This window comes from Protopterus annectens, chromosome 5.part0 (assembly GCF_019279795.1).
Source record: "Protopterus annectens isolate FY-2018-M chromosome 5.part0, PAN1.0, whole genome shotgun sequence".
NCBI lineage: Eukaryota > Metazoa > Chordata > Ceratodontiformes > Protopteridae > Protopterus > Protopterus annectens.
The window spans coordinates 1,638,196,769-1,638,217,599 of NC_056735.1; the positions used below are offsets into that span (position 1 = coordinate 1,638,196,769).

At 42.4% G+C, this 20,831-nt stretch overlaps 1 protein-coding gene across 1 annotated transcript in view; it reads left to right on the forward strand.

Moving 5' to 3' along the window:
• SYNJ1 (synaptojanin 1) overlaps positions 1-20,831 on the forward strand; it is a 2,168,218-nt gene that overhangs the window by 497,115 nt on the left and 1,650,272 nt on the right. The window contains exon 10 of the mRNA XM_044071423.1: positions 6,527-6,608. Within this exon, the coding sequence (XP_043927358.1) occupies positions 6,527-6,608 (82 nt within the window). The remainder of the gene's footprint in view (positions 1-6,526; positions 6,609-20,831) is intronic.

Sequence of the window (20,831 nt, forward strand, 5' to 3'; positions counted from 1 at the left end):
CATGTGGCTCAGGCTTCGGTGTCGGCGCCGACCGGCTCCGACACCCTTACCTTTATGTCTGTATCAGCTCCGGCCGGAGCCGATGCATAGAGACCTTCTGTCGGTGCCGAAAAGTCTTCGGCTCCAACTGCATCTATGGTTTCGTCGGCTCCGATGGTTCCTTCGAGGAAGAGGTCCAGGTCCCCTTCCTTGGAACCGATACTCTCGGCTCCGGCCTCACCTCTCCTCTCGGAACGGAGCCATCGGAGCCGATCATCTAGGTAGGTCATCCAGGCTTTCTGACCATGATTTAGAGAGGGTGGTCAGTAGATTATTGAAATCGCAGGCACTGGCCCAGATGCTACATAGTCCGTCTCAACAGACGACTATTAGTCCACACCCTCTTGCAGTTCCTCCTTCGACTCTACCTCAGAGTTTGGAGCTGGAGTATTCGGGAATAGTTTCTGCTATGGCTGAGGGGCAGATACCCCCCCCTTCTGCTCCCTCAGCATCTACTCTTATCTCCTCTTGAGACCTTCCTTAGAGGGATTCGTGGTCAGGCTTCCTGGTCTCCTCCGAGGGGTGAGTGGCATCGGACCCTTGTCCGACCCCACTCTTCCCCTTGGAGCCTCGGCCTTGGTGAGCTCTGCTCCGACATCTGCCTCGGAGCCTTCCCTTTCGGTGGGCCCTGGAGTTCCGATTTCTTCGGAACGGGTTCTCTCGGACCTCCCTGGGAGGGGAGCCTTTGAGGTGATGAAGAGTGTGCTGGCCACTGGACTCAGCCAGCAGTCTGTTCCCTTAGCTCCTCCCTCTACGGTGCCTGTCGATATCTCTGCCATCTCTCTTGCTCCCGGACCCAGAGATCCTCCACCTCAGGTTTCCCCACTGGGAAGAACCCCCTCTTCCGAGGATTCTCCTGATCAGTCAGGGGATCCTCCGCGCAAGAGGACTTGTAAGAGGAAACACATAGACTCCTCTGAGTCTATCACTTCAGATACCAACTTAGATGAGTCGGAGGGATCCCCAAGATCCCCCTCTGAGGATGTCTCCTTTTCAGACATCCTAGAACTCCTTAAACAGAGGGGAAACTGGCCCTCCAATAATCCCTCTGAGGATGAGTCTGTATACCTAGAGGCGTTTGGATCTCGGCCCTCCACCTCCTGGGTGTCTCCGCCTTTCGACCCCCTTATGCAGGTTATTGCTCGAAAGGCTTGGGCTGCTCCTGACTCTGTAGAGCCAGTTCCTAGGAGGCCGTCTAAATTTATTACTGCCCCTTCGGATAAGCAATTCCTTACGAAAGGTGTCCCTGCTGATGCCATGGTGGTGGCGGCTGCCACTAAGAAGGAACTTGCAGATCCTTCCATACCTGTCCATCCTCCTAATAAAGACTCTAGGACCATGGATAGGTATGGTAAGCGGATGTTCTCTTCAGAGACCTTTGCTATGCGCTGAACTACTTATGTCACTTCACCAGACTCCAAAGGGACATCCTTAAGGAGCTAGGTGAAGTAGTACAGGATCCCACAGCTGCAGGGGCTCAAGAAAATATTGCTTTGCAGCTAGGAACCCTTAATTCTATTGCTAACTCCTCCATGCGACTGATATCATATGCAGCAGATGGAGCGAGTAGGGCCGCAGGTACAGGTGTGGCTCTTAGACGCCAAGCCTGGATGCGGCTCTGTAATTTTGCAGATCCCTTTAAGGCATCCTTCACAAACTCTCCCTTTGATGGGTCAGCTTTGTTTGGCCCTCAAGTGAAGGATACATTGACCAGGTGTGAACAGGACGGCAAGACTCTTTCTGCCGTAGGGGTCCGTTTTTCCACCCCTTCTAGACCTTACCCTAAAGGACAGAAGGGTGGCAAAATGTGGTTCCGCAAATCCCAAGGAGTCACGCCGGATACAAGTGGTCAGTTTACCCCTAGAGGCAGAGGGGGTAACAATAACAGACACCACTCTAGAGGCAGAGGGGGTCCACAAAACCAGGGAAGCAGAGAGCCTCTCTCTGACAAGCCCTTTCAGCATCCCTGAGATGTTGCCCGACTGTCCATCCTTGGAGGCAGTCAGGGGAAGACTATCGCTGTACCCAGAAGCCTGGCGTTCTCTCACTCAAGACAGATGGGTACAGTCGATCATATCCGAGGGTTACAAAATTCCTTTCGAGGAAAGTCCTTTCTCTCACTCAAATTCCCTTCCAGATGTACCACCCGGTCTAAGAGAAATTGCAGAGTTAGAAGTATTAAAACTTCTACAAACAAGAGCCATTCAGCCAGTTACAACAGACCATTCAGAGCCCGGAATCTACTCAAGGTTCTTTTTGGTCCCCAAAAAGACGGGAGACTGGAGACCAATATTGGATCTCAGCAGACTCAACAAGTCTGTGAGAAAGACAAGATTCCGAATGGTCACACTTCAGTCAATTCTACCCTTCCTAGAGAAGGACAACTGGATGTGCTCAATAGATCTTCAGGATGCGTACTATCACATAAAAATTCACAGACGCTCCAGAAGGTTTCTCCGCTTTCGGCTGGGGTCCAGTCATTTCCAATTCAGAGCCCTGCCCTTTGGTCTCACTACAGCCCCCAGAGTGTTCACCAAATGTATGGCAGTGGTCACGGCTCACCTGAGACGTCAAGGATTCCAGGTGTTTCCGTATCTCGACGACTGGCTCCTTTCAGCCACCACCAGGCATCAACTTCTTCAAGCCAGGGATTACACAATAAATCTTTGCACTCAATTGGGAATTTCGATCAACTACGAAAAATCCTCCTTATTGCCCTGACAGTCTATTACTTTCATAGGCGCAAACTTAAACACTGTTCGTATGTCAGCTACCCTCACAGATCAAAGAATCTCAGATATACAAAGTCACGCGAGGATCATCCTAGCCAGCAAGAAAGTACAAGCCAGAATGGTTCTAAAGGTGTTGGGCCTCATGGCTGCAGCCATTACCCTTCTTCCCCTGGCCCGCTTCTATATGCGCCTGCTTCAGTGGATGTTGTTCACTCAGTGGTCTTACCAACAACTTCCGATGCGTCACCAAATACTGGTGACACAGATTTGCAGGAATCATCTTTCATGGTGGATTACTTCTCCCCAGATTCACCAAGGCAGACCCTTTGTACCCCCAGCCCCGGTAGCCACTGTCACTACGGACGCCTCCCTGATCGGGTGGGGGGGTCATTATCAGGGCAGGATGGTTCATGGGACGTGGCAACCGTTCGAATACCACCTGCACATAAATGTCCTAGAGATGAGAGCAGTGCTTTTAACGTTGCAAGCCCTCAACGACTTTCTTCCCTTCGGGACAATTGCAGTCCACACAGACAACATGTCTGTAGTATGGTATATCAACAAACAGGGCGGAATCAAGTCCTACCCCTTGTGTCGAGAAGCTCTCAGACTTTGGCAATGGGCGATCTCCTCTCATCGATTTCTGGTAGCAACGCATATCCCTGGGAAAACCAACATTTTAGCAGACAGATTGAGCAGAGCTATTCTCATGCCTCACGAGTGGTCTCTCAAACAATCTATAGTGGAGGAGATTTTTCTAGAATGGGGCCGCCCATGTTGCGATCTTTTTGCTACTCCCCAAAACAGCAAATGCCCAGACTTCTCTCTCTTCCCACTGCCAGGCCATCCCCCCAGAGATGCTCTAACCCAGGATTGGCCCCAGGGACTTCTTTATGCCTTTCCTCCTTTTCCTCTGATTCCACAAGTACTCCAGAAAGCCACCGTTTTGAGAGCCAAAATGATTCTCATTGCTCCCTATTGGCCTCGACAAATTTGGTTTCCGTTCCTCCATCATCACCTTTTGGTGCAGCCGTGGCATCTGGACCCAGTGCCAGACCTTCTGATTCACCAATCTGGTCAGCTGCACCGGTCTATCCCTTCTCTCAACCTCACAGCATGGTTGCTCCACTTCCTTCCTTAGCCAGGCTTCCTATGATCTCTAATCCTGTTAGAGACATCATAGTAGCTTCCTTAAAATCCTCTACCAGGAGGATTTATACTAGCAAATGGAAACATTTTTCTTATTGGGCAAAAGCCAAGAATATTGATCCCTTTACTGCTCCAGTACAAGCAGTTTTGGATTTCTTAGCGGAAATCTTTCACGCGGGCTCCTCTTCCTCCACGGTCAAAGTTCAGTTGGCTGCTATCTCGAACTTTCATGTCTGGTTCACAGATCACAACATTATGTCCCATAGGCTTTGTAGAGCCTTCTTAAAAGGAATTTTTCTCCTGAAACCTCAAATCAGGAGTCCTCCTCCTCAATGGGACCTAAATTTAGTGCTGACATCCTTGATTCTTCCTCCCTTCGAGCCAGCTGTTTCATGTTCCCTGAAATTTCTTTCATGGAAAACTTTATTCCTGGTTGCTATTACTTCGTCTAGGAGGGTATCTGAACTTCATGCTCTCTCTGTTCGCCCCCCCTATTTAGTCTTCCACAAAGACAGAGTATCATTGAGAACTAATCCGACCTTTTTGCCTAAGGTCGCCTCAAAGAATAATTTGAATCAGGCTATTGATCTTCCTGTATTTTTCCCAAACTACTCAAACAGATCGGAACAAAAGTTACATTATCTTGATGTTCACCGCCAACTCAGATATTATTTGGACAGAACAAAACAATTCAGGAAATCCGATCAACTCTTTGTTTCTTATGCTGATAACAAAAAAGGCCTTCCTGTCTCAAAAGTGACCTTATCTAGATGGCTTTCTTCTGTCATCTCGAAATTTATCAGCTCAGGCGAAAACAGCTGTGCTCGAAACCTAAAGCGCATTCAACCAGAAGCTTAGCCACTTCCACAGCTTTTCAAGCTAGACTTCCATTAGACACTATTTGTGCAGCAGCCACTTGGGCCACTCCTCATACCTTTGTTTCTCATTACAAATTGGATTTGGCCTCCAGGGACAGAGCCAGTTTTGGCTCTACAGTTCTCAAGAGTCTGTTCCATTGAGCCACCCAGGATAGAGGTGCTAGGGACACGGTCCCATCAAGCAAGAATGAAGGCGAGATTGACAACTTAACATTGAGAAGTTATGTACCTACCATAATGTTCCATGTTAGTTGTCTTCTCTCGCCTTCTTTCTTGCGACCCTCCCTCCTTTCCCCTGGCCTGGACAGACCTTTTCTCTCTACATGGAAGTATGCTTCTTAAGACCATACAGTACTGGTCCTCCTAACCATCCTTCAGGCTTTTCTCTCCTTCTTTCTTCCTTTGGGAAGTTTTTTTTATGCTAGGTGTTATTGCCTATAGACAACAAACGAGATCTGGGTACTTACCGCCTTGCATCATGGGATATGGGGCTGCCTCGAGCTGGTAAAAGTGACTCTCGAGCTTAGCAAGTGCCGAGTCGGAGCCGAAGATCGGCTCCGAACCCATCAAGCAAGAAAGAAGGCGAGAGAAGACAACTAACATGGAATGTTATGGTAGGTACATAACTTCTCATTGCGGTACTTTGTCTAAATTCTGAGAAAAGACTTTATAAGAAGAATAATAGGAAAAGAGCATCCTTGGAACATAAGTATAGATGAGTCACTGTAACATTTTAATTTTAAGCTAATAAACGCATAGACTTTAGCAGCAAACTGTTCAGAAACTGGGACTGGTGAAGTGAGGGCTGTAAAGCATTAGTGAAATTCTTTAAGGGAGAAGGAAATCAGTACTAAATAGTTTACCATTATGTAGTTTTATTAAGAGAATGAATCCATCTCTAATAGATGACTACTTGAAAGTTGTACATCTTGCCTGAGAAACGCCATGCATAATTTCACTTGAATAATGTTGGATGGCAATATGTAGAGTGATATGTTTAATATGTGATATCTACTGGCTTTCAGAAGAAAGGCACATAGTCGATGTTATTCTGTTATGTAGGCCTAATTAACTGTAGTCAGGAATAAAGTTTTGTACCACTGTACAGTTACACTTGGTCAGGTTTTAAGACTGTTGTTATAACGGCTGTATCCAGAATATTATCCTTCTTTTTGAATTTGGTGGCATAATAATTTGATTGGATTTAGTCATGATGATTGAATGACTATTTAAGTGAAAATTAATAAAGGAGACTTGTTCAAAAGAAAAAAGAAAGATGGAAAAAAGGATTTAGAGATCAGTGATCAACCCAAACCAACTCATTTAGTTCTTTTGTGCCATGACACTACTATACCAGTGTAAGGTAATTGCCCATGCCTTGTGTATAAGATATTACTTTTTCGTAATGTGTTTCATAAGCATCTTAACAATTGTTAGTTTTGGAATGCTTTTAAAAAACTGATGATTGATGAAGGAAGTACAGTTCTTGTAAGTAAACTTGTTTCAGTATACCATAGTTTTTGCTTAAGAAATTACTGTACCTGTCTCTCCTGTGGGATACTTCTGCCTAAAATTAGAATTTCATATGGGAGAAGCATTTCTGGGAAGTGCATTATATCTTTCTAATTGTCTTGCTGTGGGGGAGTATTCATTAGTGAATTCAGTAGCAAACATTTTCACTGTAGTTATTTACACATCAAAGTTGTTTCAATTAAATGTTCTTTACAGACTTCAGAGTGGCACCAATCGAACCAACTGCTTGGATTGCCTTGATCGAACTAACAGCGTGCAGGCTTTCTTTGGACTAGAGGTATGAAAAATATGTCTGGATTACAATTTGTGTACCACTCCACATCCTGTTTTATACAACTGACTGCTGAACTGTCTCACTTAATAGTTTGATTGAAAAATGCTTGAAATAGTTGAAAAAAAAACAACTAAAATTCTAAAAGACATTTGCAAGTGATATTTAATTAGTTTGGCCTGTGTTTGATGCAGTTTAGTTCTATTCTGTGGATTGTGTGTAAGAATACAAGTAATGTCCATTTATGTGCTCGACATACTGTGTTAATTTGAAATCGACCCTGTTGTATTGTAATATAAAATTCTGTGGATGAGAAGAGACTTGATAGGAAAATGTACTTTGGTAATTTGTAGTACTGACATTCAGGAAACCTGAATTATAAAACATTGTATGCATGTGGGAATTCTTCTTTGCAGTAAACCAAGAGGGATAAGGCATGAGGTATAATTTCTTTGTTTCAGAAAAGGCAGAGGGTTGGGTAAACACACAAACACTCACTATTTTCATGGCATGTCTCTATGCTTTGAGTCAGATATTATGTGTTTCTTCAAATGATAAGTGTGCAAGCTGCCTTATAACCTCAGAATTTACATAGTTATTTGCTAGGGTATGTTTGTTGGTATTATTTGTACTTGGGGCACTTGAACTGCAAATAGCACTTTGTTCTAGCCGTTTTGTTGTGAAAAATGAGGCGACTTTATTTGCTTTTTAGCTGAAAATATTTTAAATAATCGTGATTCATTTAAACTTACACTGAGGTTAACCTGCATGTTTGAGTGTATTTGTAGTGTGTATAAGACCGGTTTATTTTTTTTTCCTGTATATTCTACATTTTCTTCGCATCTTGGGTAATAGTACTGTATTACCCCAACTCGACTGACTGACCCAGTGGTCCTTGTTACTAGTGCTAGATTGTTCCATTTGTTTCTCCTGAGAAGGAAGACCAGTCCCACAGAGTGAGCTCAACAAGCCTTGCCTTCTGTCCCAGAGTCGTTGGGCTCAATGAGTTCACCAGCTTCCCCGGATCAGATTAAAGGTTGGGCCCATTCCCTCCCCAAGGTGACAGCCAAAATTAATTTCTTCCTCAAGTTGGCCTTAATTGACAACCCCTCTCCATCTTTGAGAAGTAAGTGTCTGGTGGTAGGGAACATGTCAGTTATTTTGTCAGGCAGGCCTCCAGCTGAGATGTTATCCCTTATTAAAAGCACTCCAGTGATCTACAAATACAGTGCACCTTCCTGGGTAAACATGCTCACCTCCATGAACATGCTCCCCAGGGCTTACAGCATCTACACTATTAAAGAATGTGCTCTTTATGTCCAATCTCCACAGATGCAGTGCCCAGAAATCCCACTATGCACCACCCAAGTAATGGACCAGAGATGCTTTCCTTCCTTCAGGATGGGAAAGCCAGCAGTGGTTGCTCACTTCCATGACCCCTGACTTCTCTCTCCAGTGTCCGAACAGTTAGTAGACACCAATGTATTGTGTATTTTGTAGATGTCTTTTGACTGTTAAGCTGAACTGCATTATTATTTATACTGCTGCAGTTTTCTGTTTTGAATGAGATGTTTGTATTGAGTTAAACCGTTGGTAGGCATGCTGGTTTTCAGTGTTAAGTGTGTTATGCAGCTTATTTTGATTCAGAATTGTTTTAAATTGCATTCCTAACCTTATTCTGGGTTGTTGGTGTCTGGCACTGCAAAGTAAGAAAGGGTTGTAAAAGCAAGAATGAAGTGCATTTTACAGTAACCCTTTTTAATGTTGGGACCCACTAGAGTGATTCCCGAAATATAGAAACTGAATGACCGAAAGAATGGACTTACATATACCAAGTCGTAGATGACATTTCTCTGAATATTCACTTTTCTCTGAAGTGTAGCAGTCTCGTATTTGGTATATATAAGTTTTGGGGTGTTGGGGGTTGCCATCCAGTATGGGGGAGGGGGTGCAGGGGGAAATTGCTCCCTGTAAAAAGAAGTTTAAAAGAGGAGAGCAATTTTTGAGATTCACCCTTCTCCTGTGTTTTCTGGCTTTTTTCCCCCAGCTTGTCAGCACTCTGCATTTTGAGTGCCAACATTTCAATAGGGAGCCACATTTTACTTATGGTCTTCTCTGAAGTTCACTGAGTCACTTATGACAGGCCTATAACCTATCTAAATTATGCAGAACATAATATCAGGGATATTTAATCGGCATCCAACACTCCATAAGCAAGGTGGCTACCCTACTAAGCAGACTGTTGGCCAGTTATTTGAACAGAAGGAATTGTTTTCATTCTTATATAAACTCTTCCTTACCTGCTCTGATTTTACACACAAGAGCCTTACTGCTAGATTGAGCAAGTAGAGTGCTGGTCCCTAGTGGGATACATTATTACCTTCTGTGAGGGGGCATCACAGGTTTTCATTTTTGAAATTACTTTATTTGGGCTGTGGTGTGGACAGCAATATTTTTATTATTGTTTTCAGCATGTATTGATGCTTCCTTCAGTGTAGGTTTGACTCTTGTTTTATTCATGCAGTTCAGATTACAATTTCTAAAATACAGCACTGTCTTTTTCAGAGAGGCTGGATGTTTTAGTAAACCATTTCGTCTGGGTTTGCCCATATTCTGGCTTCCCTTGCTATATTAAAAGCAGATAGTAGTGGCATCTGTAGGGGAAAATTCTTTGGTTACCTTAGAGTAAAAGAGTGGCTAAGTGTACTCTGAGGTTTTTTTTAGAGAAGTGGTTTCCTTTTGGAATATACAGAGACAAATAACAAGAGGCTGCAGAAAGTAGAAGATGTTTTAACCAGTTATTCCAATTAAACAACTGGTGTACAAACTGCTGAAAAGGAGATGGAAGTGAAGTGGTAGATACATAATTAGAATGTGCACAAATGGCACATAACCTGACTGAAAATGCAGATGGGTCACAGAGACAACTTGAAGTTTACAGCGGTACCAGAGCAAATCCTTTGGATGGGACCTTAAACCTAGGTTCCATCTGCTTGAGTTGGTGGTAGCTCAGGTGCATGTAAAAGATCCCATGGCACACATTGAAAAGAATAGGGGTCCTTTATTTAAAAAACATTATTTTCAAATTTACAAATATACAATTTTTAGTCTCCTTCCTTTACTACTATACCTTCTATACCTTCAGAATTATTATACCAAGTTTTCATCCTTATTAGACCCTCACTCCTTTATCCATAATCACCATCTGATTTTACTCAATATTGTTGCCAGGGTCCATTTTCCATTAAATATACCATAATTTTCTTTCCATTTCTATTACATCAATTTTTATTTTTCCATTGTTTTTCTTAATAGCATTTAATATCTTCATTTATACATTGTATTTCCATTTTACTCATTTTTTTACCATACCCCCACATTTATTATAACTTGTATTTAAATATTTTGCAACTAATCCCTTGTTTTTTTTTTTTTCATTTATCCACTTTAACACTTTATATAAATTCAGTGAAGTAGGTTAATTACCCCTAAACCTCCCTCCTCTTTATTTAGATACAAAACTCATCTTCATCTTTTTACTAGATTCAATCTATAATCCATATAAATGAAAAAAAATACCTGCAGTAATTCTTTTTCAGAGTTTGTTGGCAACATGAATGCACTAAATGTGCTATTTTCCATTTAATAGTGAATTTATTAAATGTACCTTTTTCTAAAATGATAACCTATATGTTTTCAGAAAGAACAACTTACTTTTAATGTTTCTATTATTTTCCCATTGAATTCTGCTTGTATTCTTATTCCCAAATGTTATACCTAATCTATCTTAACCACATCAACTAATCCTTTACTTTTCTGTTTGTTTAAAGTCATACATATTGCTTCTGAACACTCATTAAGACCAAGTATTCGTTCTTTTGTCTAAGTATTATTCTTTGCAATTACTATAATATCATCTGCATAAATTAAAACTGGAATTCTTAATCCTTCAGTATTTCTGTACCAGCCTCATTCATTTTACAATTTATTTCTCTTACAGTCACATTCATAACTAAAGCAAAAATAATGTACAGCTCATTGGACATCCATGCTGTATACCCCTCCTTAGGCGTATTTCTTTACTTAACCAACAATTTACTAGAACTTTTACTTTATCATTACTATATGTGGACATACATAATTTCCTAATGTTCTCACTTGTATTGTATTATTTCATTATTGCCCATAAAATTGCATGTCCTGTTGTACCAAATGCCTTAGTAAGATCCTCTATCACATGTTTAGCTTTTTCTCTTCTATTTATAATGTCATCAACATTCTCTCAGTATAATTAATACTTCTTGACATCCCCTCCCCTTTATATGTATATATATATATATATATATATATATATATATATATATATATATATATATATATATATATATATAACAGTATATATACTGTTCTCCATAATGCTTCCAGTCTTAATTTAAAATCTCTTCTCTGTTACTTTCATAAAGATCTTATAGCCATTATTATTTCGTACTATTGGTCTCCAGTTTTTTTAATTGGCTTTTCTCTTTCTTTCAAATAAATTTAAGAATTCCTTTACATAATTTTTCATACATAATTTTTCATACATAAAACCGTCATTTAGCCATCCATTTAAAACCTTTAAAAATATTCTTTTTGCCAGTCCATTAAATTTTTATATGTTTCATATCATATTCCATCTACTCCTGCAGCCAAATCTAGATTCACTTGTCCTAATACTTTTTTCCTAACTCATACAAAAGAAACCTCCTTTTCAAATTTGTTATTTTTTTGCTCTGAAAACATTTTTTTACTTTACATATTATTTTCATTTTCTTCTTTTTTTTAAAACATTTCTTTTACATACTGTACTACAACATTCATAATTTGTTCCTGTTTTTTTTTCTGTTTCTCCTTTTGCATTTTTTTTATTTTTTCTGATTACACTACTGTATTTCTTTACTAATCTACTTAAATATGCTGATACTTTTCTTTTCCTTGCAAGAAATATTTTTGCTTGAATAATACCATCTTAATCTTTTCTTGATTCTTTCTGTAAAGTTATTTATCATAATATCCTCTGTTATTTTCTAAATCTTCTAATGCATCGTACTCTCCTGTATTTTTCTTTTTCTACTCTTCTCATATCATACTGCCAGTGTAAGAAATATTATTTTTTTATATTTTACCTTAAAAATCATCCTGCATTCAAACCAATATTTGTAAAATGCTCTTGGAGTAATGTGATATCTTCATAGCTGTATTATTAATCCCTTTTCTTCTTCATCCCATGTTTTCTCATTTAGCTTTTTCATTTCTTTGCCTGTTTTTATATGTATTATTTCTTTTCTTTATCTGCATCCATATTGCTAGATCAGAAAATCCTGTTTCAAATTTCTCTTCTTCTTCTGTGATTAGTCCTTCTGATACTATAATCTACTTCTGCTCAGTAATTACCCCTTCTGTAAGTCCATGAATTTGTATCCCAAATAATTAATCACATTTCATAATTTATGACATTTTATTGCATCATTTCCTTTCTTTTTCCGCTTGCCTATTAAATTAGAATTAAAATCTCCTGTCGCTATAATAATCATATTTATCACTACATAGTCTAGAATCTGGTAAAATAAACTTTCCCTTTCTTTACAAGTAGCATAAGCATATAATGCTAAAATTTTTGTATATTTGTTTATTCCATCTTAAATCCACAATAGTTAATCTTCCCATTCTTACTAAAGTTATATCTGGTATTTTCACTGAACTTCTGCAACACATAACTATACAAGAACACTGGTCATTTCCCAAATTCTGAATTATCTCCCCCATAATTTTTTTGGTTTGTAATCTTTCTTCACTCATTAAAAATATTGTATTTTCTAATATAATTACATCTACATCACATTTATCACACCAATCCAAAATCTCTATCCTTCTCACTGTATTTGCAATACTATTCACATTTACAGAAAACACTCTAAAATTATTGCTTTCCCTTTTCCTTAACTTTCTATAAATTATAATGTGATTTTATTTTTCACCATTTCCTTTTTTCTTTTATACTTGTTCCTTTTCTTTTACCTTTTTACCTATAGAATTATTGTTGTTCCTTTTACTGCTTTCCAGTTTACAATTTTCAGCAATTATTTCAGAACCTTCCTCTATTTCCTTGTTTTTATTTCTTTCTTTGTGTTTTTTATCTAGTTTATTTTCCACTTCTACCACTTCTGATGCGTTCTCTCTTTTTTTCATTTTCTTCCTTTTTTTCTTCATTTTCCTTATCAGTTTCAGTTTTGCAATCCATCCATACATATCCAATTTTGTTACTTTAATAGCATTTCAGTTCACATTTTCTTGCAATATGATCCAGTTTCCCACAAATATAACATTTCTTTTTGTCACAGTTATTTATCAAATGTCCTTCTTTTCTAGAAAAAAAATGTTTTGGGTTGTCCCCAGTATTTTACTACACTCATATTTCCTTAAATATTTTTTTCATACTTGGAATATGTATAATTTTACCCTTTTCTATCTTTAACAAAATATTACAATCCCATCCACCAGTCCATAACCCCCTTTTATCGTAAACCTTTACAATATCCAGCACTTCTTTATACAAGTGTTTTAAATGTCCTTTCAAAGTCTGTGTTGAAATTGAACATGAATATTCTTTGTTTTTCTGTTAAATGCTTTTATTATATACAAGTTCCAAGGATTGCAGTTCTTCTTTTCATATTCCGCAATAAAAATTTCCATTACATATCCTCTTGAGCTTTTACGCCCAAAGAAACTATTAATTTGTCCCATACTTCATCCGTGTCTAGTTCTTTTTCTTCTTTATTTTAAGTCTTCACCACATACTTCTGCTTTATATTATCTTCAACCTTTTTCTTTCTTTTTCCTGCCCTTGTGCTCTTTTTCATTTTTTCAGCATAAGAGTTCTTTTCTGTTCCACTGTTACCCTTCAAAAATGACTGTTTCTTTTTCTTGAAAATTGTGCAACAACATCTCCTTCATTATATCATCCTGCAACCCTTCTGACTGAAGGGAGGTAATAACACAAGAATCACTTGCAGATTCTTCATGTCCTGTTTCAGCAAACAAGCTTTGCTGCAAAACAACTTCTGAATCCAAAATAGTTTCAGTAGTATTCTCTACAGCATTGACATTCATCTCTGTGGCTTCTGCCATTTTCTCCTTGCCACACACTGTCCTCCTAGCTGCCACTGTGATAGGAATGGGACATGAGCATTCCTACAGAGTAGGGGAAGTTCCCCAATATCCTGGCCAAATTTCCTGTAGTAGTATAAATACCACTTTGGGTTTCCCCTGAAAGGAGGCTATCAGCCTAGTGGGACTAATGCTGTTCCCTTAGAGGAGGACAGCAGGGCCATGGACTGTTGGGGAAAGAAAGTTCATGTTTCCTCTACTCTGGCCTTCAGGGCCATCAGTTATCAGACTCTCATCACCAAATACCTTTTCTCTTTCCTTGCCATCATCAATAAGACTGTTACTGACACAGAAGGGCCAGATCCTAAAAAGCAAGTTTTTCCCTGGGTAGCCAAAGCTACTCAGGTAGGTAGGTATAACATAACTTGTAGCTCTGCTGTTGTTGAGGCTTCCTCTAAAGCTGCAGCTCCTTGCTCAGTTATTAGAAGATACACATGGCTACACTGCCTACCTCTCTCTGGATATTTCAAAGGTAAGCTTCTAGAGTCCCTTCTGGGCAAGGATCTTTTGTTTGGACCACAGGCTGCTAGTTTTATCAAGACTATGCAAGAGCAAGACAAAGTTATGAAGGACTGCAGACAAATTCTGCTTACCTCTGTGCCCAGTTACTAAAGAAATTCTCTGGCCAAGTCAGGAAGGACCATAGGCGTACTCCAAAACACAAAGAAAGCATCCAGCAAAAAGTTCCAGGACAAATCTGGAAGGGACCCCATGTCTGGAAGGCCTCCTTTCTCAGATAAGTCAGCACGTCTATCTTCTCCCTAACCTCTACCCTCTCTAACTTTCCCTTCCCCTTTCCAAAATACTCACTTTTTTCTATTACAAACTAGGAGATGATCACAGTAGACAAGTGGTATCTCGCCTTTATCAAACAAGGATACATAATGCCCTGGAAAAAACTCCCTTCTTTCAAAGGCATTCCGTCCTCTTCCCACAAGCAATTATGCCGCCTTCTGCCCATCGTACAGACCCATACTCAACCTTTTAGTTCAACACCTTCCTCAAGGGACCTACTTTCAAAATGCTGGCTCTTCAGACCCTTCTTTCCTTTATCCTTCCTAGGCCTCACTGGTGTGTCTGGATTTGAAGGATGCCTTCCTGCATATTCCTATCCACCCACCCTGCAGGAAATTTCTGTAGTTTTATATTAGTTCATCACATTTTCAGTTATCTGCGTTGCCCTTTGGAATTTCTAATGCTCCCAGAGTTTTCACAAAGTGCCAAACTCTGGTAATAGCCTTTTGCAGGACTCGGGGAATACAGATATTTTGCCAGCCTCCAGCCTCCTTCAGTTGCCTTATCTAGACAATTTGTTAATCCAAGCTTCATCACGTCAGACTTTATTACTGCAAATCAAGTTCACCCTCACCCTCCTCCTGCATCTGAGGTACCATGTCGGTTTCAGAAAGTCTTCTCTGGAACCCACTCAAGACCTAGTTTTCCTAGGTTGCAGATTGGACACAAATAATTTGTAGGCCGTGCCCCTGGAAAAGATGCAGAGTTTCACAGCTTACTTCCAGTCCCTCTTATCTCTCCAAATCTGCTCTGCAATGTTGTTGCTCAGAGCACTAGGTTACATGGCTGCAGCCATTCCAATACTACCACCAGCCAGGCTGCATATGAGGAAAATTCGGGTTCCTATTAGATCGTCGAAGACGCATAATTTCAAATGCGTCTTTGCCGAACTTAAAATAACGAAAACTGAAAGCAGCGAAGGGGCATATGAGCGATTTCTTTCTCTGGGAAAGAAATCGCTTGCCTGCCTTCAGTAGTTTGCTGTTTTGTAAACTGTAGTACGATCTCGGAGTTGATATATTTAGTAAGGGGTGTGTGGGGGGCACAGCCCCCCCCCTTTGTTTTGTGTGTAGTGATACATTTTTTTTTTTGAACAAGCAATTTCTTTCCCAGGGAAAGAGTTGCTCATATGTAGTTTCGCTGTTTTCAGTTTTCGTTTTTATGGGTTCGATGAAGACGCATTTGAAGTAATGCGTCTTTGATGTTGTGATATAGACCCAGAAAATTCAGTGGTATCTTGAGGAAATGGTCTCAACACACTCACATCCTGGATACACAGATCCCACTCAATCCGTTGACTGAAGAGGGAGATCTTTTGGTGGGTGTCACAAGAGAATCTCAATCCAGGGCTGCCCTTAAGATGCAGACTCCAATTCAAGAGTTGCACCCAGACACTTCTGACAAAACTTGGCGGCATAGACAGGGACTCACAAGGTCCAGTGTTGCTGGAAATCCAGTCTCTGGACAGAGAACATCAACCTGAAGGAGATGAGAGCTCTCATTCAGGCCCTAAAAATGTTCTCCCATCTCTAGAAACAGACTACACAACAGTTGTATGGTACATAAACAAACAAGGAGGGACAAATCCTACCAACTATACAAGTAGGCTCAGACTGTTTAGGACTTGACCATCATGGGGAACATGCTCCTTTAAGCAATATGCATTTCCTCCCAGGGCAATGTCCTGGCAGACTCCCTTATCAGGTCAATGGAAGACCTCCACAAATGGATGCTCAACAAACAGATCTTCCTAGACATGGTCCAGAAATGGGGTACACCACAAATAGGGTTGTTTGCCTCAGAAAACAATACATAGCTCCCTCGGTTTTTCACAAGGACACCTTGCCCCCTGACTTGGAGGACAGATGCCTTGTCTTTCAAGTGGACATGAAGATTTCTTTATGACAACTACTCACAGGCTATTGAATTACAATTAAAAATCCCACACCGCTGCCACCAGTATGTGGCATCTGGTTAATATCCCACTGAACTGCCAGCAATGTGTGACATCCGGTTACTATCCCACCGAACTGCCACCAATATGTGACATCCCCTACTTACCTGGGTCAGTAACTAAGGAACTTCAATCCTCACCACTGATTCCAATGTGAGACCCTCACTTAAAGATGAGTAATAATGTTAAGTTGTCAATCTCGCCTTCATTCTTGCTTGATGGGTTCGGAGCCGATCCCTCGGCTCCGACTCTGCTAAGCTCGAGAGTCACTTTTACCAGCTCGAGGCAGCCCCATATCCCATGATGCAAGGCGGTAAGTACCCAGATCTCGTTTGCCGCCACGATTAGGAGGTCTCCTTTTTACGAGCTCCTGGTAAGTTATTCACTATTGTGAGATTTAAGCCCCTTTTAGTAAAAAAACCTTTTATTGATAGTTTTAAGTTTATTTTGTACCTTTTCTGACAGAAAATCCCTGTCTCCTTTAATTTTGTTAGTCAAACTTTCCCTATCCCATCCCTGTTAGGGTGTGTGTGTTGGTTTTATAGAATACCTTTTGGTATTTTATTTAAGTTAATTTTGACTGGTGTGTGTGTGTGTTTTTTCAGCACCATGTCAAAGGAGAGGGTCTCAGGTTTTAAGAAGTGTGACTCGTGCTGTCAGAAGATGTCTCTGACAGACGGTCACACTTCTTGCCTGTATTGTCTGGGCCCTCTTCACCTGCAGGACTCCTGTGCTATTTGTCATTCCTTCAGCCAGAGAGTCCTGCAGGAGAGTAATAAGCTGATACTTAGGGGCCTTCTTGCCGGAGGGCTCTCCGGCTAAGTCGGCTCCACCAAAATCAGCAAAATCTTCCAAGGCCCAGGCTTCTGTATCTAAGCCTGCGGCCTCGTGCTGAGTCGAGATCGGCTGGAGCCGATCCTAGCTTAACAAAGCCTTCATCGGTGCCGAATCTGTATTGTCCACTTCGATCGGTTCCGACACCCATGTGGCACAGGCATCGGTGTCGGCTCCGATCGGCTCCGACACCGTTACTTTGGTGGCTGTATCGGCTCCGGCTGGAGCCGATACATCGAGGCTTCCTGTCGGCTCCCAGAGGGCGGCTCCGACAGGATCTACAGTATCGGCTCCGATGGCTCTTTGCAGGAAGAGATCGAGGTCTCCTTCCTTGGAGCCGATACTTTCGGCTCTGGCTTCACCTCTTCTATCGGAACGGAGCCATCGGAGCCGATCTTCAAGGTCATCCAGGTTGTCAGATCATGACCTAGAGAGAGTGGTCAGTAGATTACTTAAGTCACAGGTACTGGCCCAAATGTTACACAGTCCGTCTCAACAGACGACTGTTGGTCCACACCCCGTTACAGTTCCTCCTTCAACTCTACCCCAGAGCTTGGAGTTGGAGTCTTCGGGAATGGTTACTGCTACGGCTGGAGGACGGATACCCCCTTCTGTTCCTTCAGCCTCTACTCTTATCTCCTCTTGAGACCTTCCTTAGAGGGATTCGTGGTCGGGCTTCCATGGTCTCCTCCGAGGGGTGAGTGGCATCGGACCCTTGTCCGAACCCGCTCTTCCCTTGGAGCCTCGGCCTTGGTGAGCTCGGCTCCGACATCTGCCTCGGAGACTTCCCTTCGGTGGTCCCTGGAGTTCCTAGCTCTTGGAGCGGGTTCTCTCGGACCTGCCTGGGAGGGAGCATTGTGATGAAGAGTGTACTGGCCACTGGTATCAGTCAGCAGTCTGTTCCCGTAGCTCCTCCCTCTATAGTACCTGTTGACATATCTGCCACTTCTCTTGCTACAGGACCAAGAGATCCTCCGCCTCAGGTTTCCCCATTTGAAATTTCCCCTCTTCCGAGGATTCTCCTGATGTTTCGAGATCCTCCTAGGAAGAGGACTTGTAAGAGGAAGCATGTAGACTCCCCGAGTCTGTCACGGATACTGACTTTGATGAGTCAGAGGGATCCCTAGATCCCCTCTGAGGATGTCTCCTTCTCAGACATCCTAGAACTTCTGAAACAGAGGGAAACTGGCCCACCAACAATCCCTCTGAGGATGAGTCTGTATACCTAGAGGCGTTTGGATCTCGGCCCTCCACCTCCTGGGTGTCTCCGCCTTCGACCCCTTATGCAGGTTATTGCACGCTCCTGACTCTGTAGAGCCAGTCCCTAGGAGGCCTTCAAAATTTATCACTGCCCGTGTGACAAACAATTCCTTACTAAGGGTGTCCCCGCTGATGCCATGGTGGTGGCTGCGGCCACCAAAAGGAACTTGCAGATCCTTCCGTGCCCGTCCATCCTCCTAATAAGGACTCTAGGACCATGGATAGGTACGGTAAGCGGATGTTTTCCTCAGCGACCTTTGCTATGCGTTCGCTGAATTACCTATGTCACTTCACCAGACTCCAGAGGATATCCTGAAGGAGCTGGGAGAAGTAGTTCAGGATCCAACAGCTGCAGGGGCTCAAGAAAAATTGCTTCGCAGCTATGAACCCTCAATTCCATTGCAAACTCCTCCATGCGGCTAATATCTTATGCTGCGGATGGAGCAGTAGAAGGTACAGGTGTGGCTCTTAGACGCCAAGCCTGGATGCGGCTTGTGATTTTGATCCCTTTAAGGCGTCCTTCACAAATTCTCCCTTTGATGGGTCAGCTTTGTTTGGCCCTCAGGTGAAGGAAACCTTGACCAGGTGCGAGCAGGACGGCAAGACTCTTTCTGCTGTTGGAGTCCGTTTTCCACCCCTTCTAGACCTTATCCCAAAGGACAGAAGGGCGGAAGATGTGGTTCCGTAAATCCCAAGGAGTCACGCCCGGATTCACGTGGTCAGTTTACCCCTAGAGGCAGAGGGGTAACAACAACAGACGCTCTAGAGGCAGAGGGGTCCGAAGAACCAGGGAAACAGGGAGCCTCTCTCTGACAAGCCCTTTCAGCATCCCTGAGGTGTTGCCCGGCTGTCCCTCCTTGGAGGCAGTCGGGAAGATTATCACTGTACCCAGAAGCCTGGCATTCCCTCACTCAAGACAGATGGGTACAGTCGATCATATCCAAGGGTTACATAATTCCTTTCGAGGAAAGTCCCTTCCCTCAAGTTCCCTTCCAGATGTACCACCCGGTCTAAGGGAGATTGCAGAGTCAGAAATCTCAAAACTACTGCAAAAGAGCCATTCAGCCAGTTACAATAGACCATTCAGAGCCCGGAATCTACTCAAGGTTCTTTTGGTCCCCAAAAGACGGGAGACTGGAGACCAATATTGGATCTCAGCAGACTCAACAAGTCTGTCAGGAAGACAAGATTCGAATGGTTACTCTTCAGTCAATTCTGCCCTTCTTACAGAAGGACAACTGGATGTGCTCAATAGATCTTCAGGATGCGTACTATCACATAAAAATTCACAGACGCTCCAGGAGATTTCTCCGCTCGGCTGGGGTCCAGTCATTTCCAGTTCAGAGCCCTGCCCTTTGGTCTCACTACAGCCCCCAGAGTGTTCACCAAATGCATGGCAGTGGTCACGGCTCACCTGAGACGTCAAGGATTCCAGGTGTTTCCGTATCTCGACGACTGGCTCCTGTCAGCCACCACCAGGCATCAGCTTATACAAGCCAGGGATTACACAATAGACCTTTGTTCTCATTTGGGCATCTCAATCAACTTCAAAAGTCATCCTTATCGCCCTGCCAGTCTATTACCTTCATAGGCGCAAACTTAAACACTGTTCGGATGTCAGCTACCCTTACAGAACAAAGAGTTTCAGACATTCAGACTCATGTCAGGATCATTCTGGCCAGCAAGAAAATACAGGCCAGAATGGTTCTAAAGGTATTAGGTCTCATGGCTGCGGCCATTACTCTTCTTCCCTGGCTCGATTCTACATGCGCCTTCTTCAGTGGATGCTGTTCACACAGTGGTCATACCAGCAACTTCCAATGCGTCACCAGATTCTGGTGACACAGACATGCAAAGAGCATCTTGCTTGGTGGATCACATCGTCTCAGGTTCACCAAGGCAGGTACTTTGTACCCCATCCCCGATAGCCACTGTCACCACGGATGCCTCCCTGATCGGGTGGGGGGGTCATTATCAGGGCAGGATGGTTCATGGGACGTGGCAGCCGTTCGAGTACCATCTGCACATAAATGTCCTGGAGATGAGAGCAGTGCTTTTAACGTTGCAAGCCCTCAACGACTTTCTTCCCGTAGGGACAATTGCAGTCCACACAGACAACATGTCTGTAGTTTGGTATATCAACAAACAGGGCGGAACCAAGTCCTACCCCTTGTGTCGGC